The sequence below is a fragment of the Leuresthes tenuis genome, unplaced genomic scaffold, assembly GCF_036924035.1.
Source record: "Leuresthes tenuis unplaced genomic scaffold, fLeuTen1.0.hap1 SCAF_24, whole genome shotgun sequence".
NCBI lineage: Eukaryota > Metazoa > Chordata > Actinopteri > Atheriniformes > Atherinopsidae > Leuresthes > Leuresthes tenuis.
This window is the reverse complement of record NW_027325378.1, coordinates 12,266,147-12,276,889: the sequence shown is the minus strand read 5'-3', so window position 1 is coordinate 12,276,889 and position 10,743 is coordinate 12,266,147. Positions and strand designations below refer to the sequence as shown.

The window sequence follows — 10,743 nt, the reverse complement described above, 5'->3', positions numbered from 1 at the left end:
ATTTTTGTTGAGAAGGTGCTTATTTGTTTACAATTTTACTCTAATTAATAGAGAAAATGAGACATGTGCTCCTTTTTTCTTGTTTTTAGAGGGAAAAAAAATAGAGAAAACGAGCAGTGGGAGGGATAACTGGTTTCCCATTAAAGGATCTTGCTCTGTTTCTTTACAATGCTCCTAGTTTAATAGAAGACAAGAGGGTTTGTGACCTTCAGCCATTTAATCAGCCTGTTAATTGTCTAATAATAAAATGTTTTTATAGTACAAACCTCATTTTAGTATAATTGAATTTTCCCTGCTTTCCCTCATTTTATTTTTATTCCTGTCTTTCTGATGAGGCTGTGAATTCTCTCTATAACTGCTTCTAATGACAGGATAGGATTGCTTTCTCCATCCCTACATCGTTTCACCTCCCTACTCGTCCTCAGCAAAGTTTACATTTAAACCAGTCTCATTACAGCGCAGATTACAGAGGCCTATTGGTCCTCATTAGCACCCACTGATCCTTGGGCTGGGCCCATGTCCTAACATCTTTTAATTAGCATTCTGAAAATCTAATCAATGTAATAACTCAGATTAATCTCCCCTTTTTGCACTTCTTTTCTCCCACTCTTTTATTTCATGGTGTTCTTGGCTTGAAGGCTCAGAGAACATGGGCTGTTGTCTGTGGCTGCCAGGTATGTAACCTGAGTGGTGAGGAGACCTTGAGGTGCTCATGTTGGAAGGGCACACTGGATCACTGCGTGGATTTATCCTCAATCTAATGAAGTTTGTATTTTTAACACTTGTATGCAGATATAAGGAGACTGCACTATAAATGTTAATGTTGCATGTTAATGACAGATGTAGAGAGAAGGCCTTGACGTTTTCCACTGAATGCCCTGTAAAGATTTCACTCGCCAGCCAGCCTCTGTGGTGTGATGTGAAGTGAAAGCCAAGGCGGGGTTTGGCACTGGACGGCCATTTTGTGTCTAGTCTGATGCATGGTTTCACTAGGTGTCACTTTGGCTACATATCACAGTCAGTGGTGGCGGTGGGCAAAGCTGCAGGTCTCATTAGTGTGTGTATACTGCTAGTTGCAGGGTGAGTGGAGAAAACAGGACTGTACAAGAATTTGAAGACATGTTTACCAAGGTTATGGCATCAAAATGACATCATATAGCTCCATGTACAATACTTTAAGAATTCATTGTAGCATCCCTGTGCTATAATTATGTAAAGGGAAGCTGCATTTAGGCCATTGTGACTACCCGTCTACCAATCTGTGACAGCCCAGTGCTCACTCACCTTCGTGTACAGTAAAGTGCTGCTTCTATGCCAGGTATCCAGGGCAGACATGTTGGCGCAGTTTTGACTGCGCAGACAAAAGACACCAGTGTGTGATGGGACACAGACCTGCCGTTTCCCAGCAGCACTGGCATGCCTCTCACTGTAGAATGATGAATAGGTATGTGTCCATGCCACACATTTGCTCACACACGCTTACACCCTCTATCATACACACACTCGCAGAAGTTTACAACCAACCCTTCTAGTCAGGTCACTCAGGCTTTGGCATTGCATAGCACAGGCACACACAAAATCACACAGAGACAGATAGGCATCCTTTTTGTAGCGCTGCAATATTCAGAGCCAGGTGCAGGAAGAAGGGGGAATAAGGTTGTGTTTATTAGCAGCTCCCTTGGTGTTCTCTAAATTGCCTTGTTTGCTCGGCACAAGCACACAAACAGATGCTGTCCTTTCTGCTCTGGGTAATTCTCGGGGTCTCTGGGTATTTACTGAAAGGCCTACCAGTGCCACACACGCAGCCTCATTTGTGCCAGCGCATACGGTCTCCGCATACAAACACTAACACACCAGACCAGAGGACTTGGAAATGCACATTTGCGTGATCATTTTGACCTGACATTCAGAAGTACAGTCGGATTCATATGGCGAAAAAGACATTGTCACTCCAGATAAGTAATTGGAGTTTCCCCCCATATATCAGACCTCACAGTCCGCAACCCTTTCAGCGACACAATTTCACTCTTATTAAGAAAATCTGCATTTAGGAGGGACCAATGCTATCAGTCGAAATTAATCTGCTTTGACTGATCCCTAATGTGACCGCAGTCAACGAGTAATTATTGTCTGGATGGCTATGCACCAGCCTCATAACCACCATCCTCCTTCTCCTGCCCCCACAAAAGAGCTAGTCTTGGTGTGTGAATCCCTCTGCAGTGGGCTGGTTACAGTGGGTACGACAGGCATGTCATTAAGCGCTTGATCAGTGAGTCGTGATTGGCCTGCCCTGTATTATTGTGATTAACGTCTACCCAGTGGACGACTGTCCTGTTGTCACCAGTGATACCATCTGAGATCTTGAGACTCTGGGATGAGGGCCAGTTGAAGAACCAGCTAGTTTGGCAGCACAAAATCGCTCACTCCTATGATGGCTGCTTCTCTAAAATGTGCACACACTTTCCCTTGTTTCCCGTCATTCACAAAATTGAGTGCATGTAACGGATGAAGCCCTCTTTCCCCGTGCAGCTATGTTTGGTCTGTGTGTCTACTTGGATTAGTTAACCCACTACGTCTTCTGCAGCTTGCCTGCTGTATTCCATCCCCATCAGGCCACATGCCTTTTGTCTCTGAATCCTCCTCTTTCTATTGTGTCCCTCTTTCATCTTACACCTCCTTGACCAACAAAGTCGATTTGACTGTGGCTGATTATTTTAAAGAAAGCAGTCTAAGAGAATATGCACATTCTCACTGTACGTCAGATTAGATCACAGCAAGGGGGGTAGCCTTGCACTGACCCCCGTCTCCTCTACTCAGAGTATTGGTAGCTTACACAGAGGGAGCTTTTGCAAACAGGCCTGTGGACCAAACCACGGTTGATGTCTCGGTGCTGCTGCAATTCAAATATTAGAATTTATTGAGTGGAAATTGGTTTAAATAGAGAGCTTGGTCTTAAAGTGTGTTGCAGATAAAAAGAGGATCTAATTTTAGAAGAAAACATTACATTTATAATGGTTGTGTGATTTACAGTGTGAGAATTATGCTAAACTGCAATAAAGATGAGACTTTTTCTCCATCTGTATGCGTGTTTCATTCCTTTGTAATTACTCACCTAAACTCAGACCCCCTTCTCGTGGCTCTCATGTATCTGCTGGTGGAAAAGAGTCAGTTTTGATTATAAAGTAAACGCTGGAGCATCAGACAGAGGGGTTACATGCTGATATGCATTCTATCAGGATGATTTATGCAAATTATGCACATTATTCCCGCAGGAATCTCTCTTCTGAAAGTGCCAGGATAAATTGCCGGAAATTAGCCATAAAATTCACTGTGCAGGGAGTGTGAGGTGAAGGCCGCCAAGGAGCCAAGGACATTGGGCCGCCATGGTTACGCTTGGCCTGGCCTGCCTCCCCCATGCTTGGCATTCATGGCTGTTAAAGACCTCTGCTCAGACAGATACACTGAAGCCTCGAGTAGCACTCAGCACATCAGGAAGATCAGCCAAGCAAGTGTTACACTAACGGCGGAGTTTCATGCTCCAGTAACGTGACAGATTTTCAACAGAGAGAAGTGGATTGTCTGTTTTTTCCTTCTCACGTTATAGATTTTAATCATCTTTATAGATACTTATTACTAGATAGATACACTAGAGTTCCCCTTGAAAATATGAAACTGACCTAAAATTCAGTCAGTGTTTTGAGGCCTTTGTTTACTGTTGACCTTGTTCATCTTAATCTTCAGATTACATTTCAATCTGAAACCTGTCCGGCAATCAGGTAATGAATAGTTGTTTGAACAACACATAAACAAGTAGATCCCAACAGTAAATTGAAGCTGTATTATGTGTGTATTATGTGGGAAGAAACAAAGAAGTGTTTTGTGGGTGTGTGTATGGCTGAATGAGCAGTGAGTGATTCTCACTGTTATTGTGTCATCCTCATGTCTTTATTTTAATGTGAAAGCCAGAGTTAATGAATATCACAGAGTTGAGATGAAATTCACCTCACCTTGACTTTAATGAACCTTGATAGGGTTGGGATCTCCAGATTGATTGGGACAAGTGATCCCTGTCTCACACACACATGAAAAGCACACAGAAAAACACTAACAAAGCAGATAGAGATTCCATCATGTAGCAGTTTTTAATTTTAGTTTTGTTACCTTTTAAAGCTGTAACTGTTAAAGATTTGCGTCACAGTACAGCTGAGTTTAGTGCTGTTTTAGCCTCCTCGCAGCATCCACAGCAGGGTCACTGTGAGCTCCACGTCCACTCTGATCAAACAGTAGCACATTATCTGAACGTTAAGGTCACAGAAATGGAAAGTTCACCGCTGTCCTGAACACACTGTTATTTTTATCACCTTTAAATCATCTCATGATTAGTTCTTTTTTTTTGGTCTTTTTTTTTGTGTGGATCATTCAAGCAACTTCTCAACCAAAAGCAAAGCTCAAAGGCTTTTCTGAGCAACAGCATGGTAGAATGAAAATAAATCAAATTAATTGTCTCTCGGCAGCATTCATAATTTGATTTGCTGGGCACAAATATTTGCGCAACAAGAGCCCTTCACTTCATTGCACCTGTTTTTGTTTCTTTAAATCCTCTTTGCAAGATTGCGGAAATAAAAACAACCAGTGCACCAACATAGCCTGCTCTTTCCACAACAACTCCACAAATTACAGTGCTCTGCCATGACACATGTTTAATCCCAGGGGAATAAAAGAACATCAGATTAGGGCACAAAAACAGAGCCATCGGTAAACAGGGATTAGGGGATTGGGTCCTTAATCTGATTAATATGGAAGCAGTTGGAATATTAGAAATGTTACTCAACACTAGTATTCCAGATGAGAAAATAATCACACTTTGCTACGTCATTTTTTGTCCGCTGTTAGAAATTTCAGAGATAAGCACATCACCATATGTTTATCTGACCTCAGGGAATCCTCAGAGGGAACAAAAAGAAAAACATTTCCAATGTAATGAATTAGGAGTTCATGTGGGAAGCAGGAAAACATGCACTTAGCACACTGATTGTTTTAAGTATTTCAGGAAGCATGGGTGGAGTGTCGATAATCTGTTGCATTTTCAGAATAAATAATAAAACAAACATTTTTCTTTGATGAAAGACATTCAGTGCAGTTTCTTGGCTACAGCACATTCTCTCTAAATACACTGTAAGAATAACTTTTCATGAATATATGCTTCAACATGCTTAATTAAACAAAAATATAACAGTACACAAATTAAAAAACTGAGTTACAGCAAAAGTCGCTTTAAGCATAGATTACCATGGAGCTGATTTAATTTTCCAATCAGACTTGCATTAATCTAGAAAACTACTGCATGTCTTGTTGTTTCATTGGTAATGTGGCTTATTTCATGCATTTCCAGTTCACAAAGAACACCATAGTAACATTTCAAAGGTTGGCATCATATATTTTTGGTGTTAAGTGTCTTGTCCTGCTTTTAAAAAAAAAACTAAATCCATTCTCATACTGGTTTGATATCTCTAATGAAAGCGGAAGCAAGTTGGGCATTTGACCATCTTTACAATAAAGGGATAATTCAGCTCAGCCTGTGTGACCGGCTGAAAACAACGTGTCCAAAAAACTGAGCTTTTGTAAAGATGTATAGATGAGTGTCACTTAGCGTCAGTCAAAAACTAGAGAGGCGTGACTGTTTAAAAAAAAATCATGCTTAAATTTGCAAAGGATTCTGTCCATAAAAAGTATAATAATGCTTTTTTTACATTGCACTTTTTTAGTGGAAGTTAAACAATGAAACAGGTGAACCTTGTGGTTGACCCCTACAGTTGCAGTCTGATGAGCCTACATTGTGTATGCTCAACAAGAAGACAACATTATGCATTGCTATCAGTAGCCTGACAAAAGTGAATTACCTCCCAGCGGTTGATTTGGAACCTCAGCCAGTGCAGCACATATATTTTTATACACAATGTATGACACAGCATGGAGGAATCCATTGCCAGAGTTTTGCCTGTTACTGTTATATGAGGGTGACATTTCAATTCAGTTTACCTATGTATATTTTGACTTTAATGTTTATCATCTTTAGCATACATCACACCCCGTTATGAACAGACACCATGTTCAACCTTGATATGGTAAATTGGACATTTTGTGCTTTATGAGAGGGGTGTTTTTATCCACCTCTTCTATTCATGAGCCTCAAATCCTGCTGTAAATGGTTTTAAGACAGATTCAGCTTTATTAAACTCATGAATAAGAATGATGTTTTCTATTATGACGAGTAGCTCAGTTTTGTGGCCACTGAAAAACGCTTGGTTTCCTATTTTCACAAACCTCTTTCCAGTCCAACATAACACTTCTGGGACCCTTGTGTGTACATGGCACCTCATGTACGCACATGAGAATCCACATCAGGAGGAAAATAATGCATTTTGATTTTGAATGTTCTACTTTGCCGAGATATATTAGTTGTAAAAAATTTTATGCTGTGTTTTGTTTTCCACACACATATGGCTCTGACTCACCCCTGGGGAATGTCCTCTTCTTGGTTAATGTGAATATTAGTATGGGTTAAATGTTCCAATCAGTTGTGCATTAATGCATATTGCATAATTAATGTTTTTTGTGAAGTCTCAGTTTCCAACAGCAGGAGGGGAAGAAATACCCTCTGTTCAAACTTGAAATATGGGTTTAGCCCTGTAACACAACTTGTGGCTTGTTTCTGTTGATTAAGGGCCTTTCTGTGAAGAATCGAGGTGTTCGGGAGTGTGATGGGATTAAATGGGACACTATAATGTCCCTGTTGTCGGAACAGCTCATCATACAGACACAAAGCTCAGATCGGAGTCTGGCAAAAATCATGAAACTGGGATGGAATTGTACATTTGAAATGTTGAACTATGTTCTTACACATTTTTCAAGACATAAAACATCAATTTAGTGACTAAAATATTTTCACAAATTTTTCTACAAAGATTTAATAAGGAAAATATATGGAAGAGATATAAATGAAACACGATTTACTAAACTTAAAAATAAATATTCAGTTGTCTGTTGCTCCCTGCTGGAGTTTGACATTGAATTTAGTGACTTTCTTATTACAAAGCCAATGCTTTTCATGTACATCTATGCTGTAATCACAGAAATTGCTGGGTGGAAATATGACCTCTGTCCATGGTGCTGAAATCTTCTGATTTCAAATGAGATTTGGCAACTTTGCACCACAGTTATAACAAATAGTTTTAAATAAGGATAATTTCATGACATAAATATGACTAAGATATTGTCTTCCTGTGTAAATGGTAAACTTTGCCTTTTGTATTTCAGATGTATCACATGTCGTTCAAAAAGTTTAATCCCACTTCCGCTCTAAATGTTTGTCCTCCATTAATCTGGTTTCCCACGTTGTTATTGCACAACATGTTTAAGGAATATTTCGTTTGGCACCCATCAAATTTTCGATGTGGACAAAGAGGGAGTCGTTCCCGACTGCAGCTGATGGCTGCGTAGTGATTGAAGACACCAAATTTGCGGCAATGAGCACGGTCGTGATTACATTTCTTAATCACATTCTGGAGCTCTAATTGCCTCAGCGATGTGTTTCATTATGTGGAGCCAGGTAATACAGTGACAGTTTTCATACACACTTGTTTTCGAATTATAGTATCATTACACACCGTCATGGAAATCATTCTAGTAATCACAATAAAGGTAACCAGAGGTGGTTGTTTCTGTTTAGTTTTTTTTCTTTCCCGTGGAGCCCCGAGGCTGTATTCAGCTACCACATCTGGCCCAGAACTTGGTGTGAGTTTTAGCTCGGGGGAAACACACACACACACACACGCACACACAAATAGTTGCCAGTTTGTATGAAGTGGGAAATGATTTAAGCTGGTTTCTCTCGTGCTTTACATCTAGTGAAGGTAAAGAATCTGATTTTTTTTTTAAAAGAGGGAGAGAGCTGTATTACCTCCAGAAATCGCGATGATCTGCAGTACCATGTTGGAAGTTGTGGCACCACAAACAAATTTCAATGAAAGCGTCAATTACAAAATTAAAAAAAAGGAAAACAATTTTCTCTGATTCCACTCACACTGACCTCAAATAAATAATAAGAAGTCTGTGTCTGTTGTTCAAAATATTTTAATAAAGCTTTGAACACTCAGATACATACAAACGGCCCTCTTTGCTCATAGAATAACCAAGGTATCTACAATAGTCCACAGCCTGACCTGACAACGCGATTAATCTGAAGAGTTCATGTTGGAGATGAAAAAGGAACGCAGTCAATACATAAACTTAGTAGACTACAATGGAAGCAAAATATCTATCATAAATATCCAAATGAATAAATTACAAAAGACACATCGAAACAGCACCTTGATTCAGGTTTTATATTTTTTTCTGAATTGGCATTTCATCACAATGTCCCAAACATAAATCGCAGTAAACATGCGTAGCTTTTAACAAGAGTCCGGATTAGCACATAAATATCTGATGGATCGGACCGTCTAACTTGTCATCTGTTTTATTTAACTTTGCTCATTCACAACATTCCACGTGCTCAATAGAAAAGTTCGTGAAAACAGGCCTGTGATTATATAAAAAATTGTCTCTGATGTGAATGAAAGAAAATCCGCAAATCAACAAGAAAGCAGCAGAAAGTGAGGCTGGACTAACGCTCCGGGGAAGGTGTCCATCTATTCAAGTGAAAATGTCGCGAGTTGCCAGGTCACCTCAGTCTCCAATATGAGATCCATCACAGAGCAAGTGATCAACAACAGGCCTTCATCTACCTCAGTTTGGTCTTAACTGTCGCTCATACCAGCACTTTAAGGATGATTTATTTACACAATCAAGTATTGTTTAAACAAAAAGCGCGTTTTAATGCATTTAGTAAGTGTTATAAAAGTATTCATCGGTATTACTTTTTGTGTCTAACCTAGTGACTTCAACAACAGCGGTCTCACTTGTTTTTTTCCAAAAGTGTCCTCAAAAGTGGGATCTGTTCTCTCGTGTGCTTCTCGGAGTCTTTGTCAGGCGCAGTTAAGGCTTGTCAGTGCACTGTTTGCAAAGGCTGGAGGTGGCGTTGTTGAACAGGGCACATTTGTCGGGGCAGGAGGAAGCAGCCACTCCGGTGGGGAACGGGTATCCAGGCGGCTGCTCGTACGCACCCAAACCGGGAGCCGCAAGAGCAGTGGTGGCTGGTATCGAAGCTGCTGATATGGCTTGGCCCTGGTTGAGATACGCCACCAACCTCCTCATCTCCTCCAGTGCTTGCGCTTGCATGAGGATATAGTTTTTGGCGAGCAGCAAAGTGGCAATTTTGGAGAGTTTCCGCACAGACGGGCTGTGCGCGTAGGGTATGACCCCTCTGAGCTCGTCAAGCGCGTCGTTCAGATCGTGCATCCGTCGTCTTTCTCTGGCGTTGATGTTTAGCCTCAGTAATTTCTGCTCTTTGGATTTCTTACCTCCTTCGCCTTTCCCCGTTGACACTGTCCGCCCGTCGCTCAGAAGGACCATGTCACACCTGCCGTCACTGTCATCGTCGGGGCTCTGCTCTCCGCCGCTGCTCTCGGCCGCCGAAGTCCTGTTGGCGTTCTCCCCGTACTTGACACACAAAGATCCGGTCGGCAGACCCAGCGTACCCCCTCTACCTCCTGCCAGTCCTCCCGGTTGAATTGGGTCTGGATCAGCCTGGTCAAAGCAGCTGATCGGCGACTGGCGGTCTCTAGCTGGTAGCTCAATGCCGGCCGACGATCTGAAAGGATCCATCTTTTTGGAGGACACTGCGCTGAGAGTTTTGTGAAAAATGTCCCCTGCGCTTCCGTTTAAGTTCATCCTCCTATCCATAGCCTTGTAGATTCCGCGTCGTCACAGGCTACGGTCGCCTCTGGAAACTCTTGACGCGTCTCTGTGAGTTTCTACCTCTGTCTGTCCCTTACTAGTAGAGTTGCGAGTCAGCGGTGAAGTTGTGGGCTTGCTCCACTTGTCAGCTGAGGTGTAGTGACGAGGAGGAGACTCGTATAATAAGTGCTGCTCTCTCCTGCCTATCTCTCTGTCTGCGTCTGATTCACCTTCACTTTGTCTCCACGACGGTCCTCGTTATGCACAAGACGCTTCACTCTTTTTACATCATTATCTCGAGGCGGGTTATTAAAAATGATTCGCCTATTGGGACAGAGACACCCTCTCACACTCCACCCAATCAGGTTAACGTTTTAATTAACTGCGTTTAAAGGATGACAATACCGCGTGCGCTCAGTCTCTCCCTTTGAGGGAGTGTGTATTGTCAGCTCTGTTTAACGATGTTTTTAGAAATCATCCTGATCGTGAAAAGGCCTGCTTTAATTATTTGCTCTGGTTTCATTCACATGTTTGTTTCAGGAGAGACGTTGGGGTGTAATACTGCGAGCCTTTATTTAAGTCAAAGTTGATAGACTCTTTGTTTAATCTAATGATGACTTTTATTTCTTTTGATACGATTGTTTTCTCTCCCCTTAACCTTTATTTGAAACCCAGCGTTTTATTTCTGTCATTAAAAAGCCAAAACTGAACATGAAACTGCTGCAGAAAGGAGTTGCATTAACCATTAATTTTCTCTCAAAACCGCAACTATTTGTCTCCCCTTTGCTTTTGCCTGCTTGCAGAGTTTTACTTTAAGTCAGTCGTCTCCTCAAATAACCTGGAATCTGTTTTTCTGCATCTGACTTTGTGAGCTTTTCTATCACAAAAGTCTGATCTATTAAGAAT

General features: G+C 41.3%; 1 protein-coding gene across 1 annotated transcript; it reads right to left on the bottom strand.

Annotated features, from left to right (window-relative positions):
* Positions 1-8,157: 8,157 nt before the first annotated feature.
* Positions 8,158-10,079, bottom strand: bhlhe22 (basic helix-loop-helix family, member e22). The gene has a single exon (XM_072378457.1). It carries the CDS (start codon positions 9,841-9,843, stop codon positions 9,037-9,039), a length of 807 nt encoding a protein of 268 aa, XP_072234558.1. The 5' UTR covers positions 9,844-10,079; the 3' UTR covers positions 8,158-9,036.
* Positions 10,080-10,743: the final 664 nt, after the last annotated feature.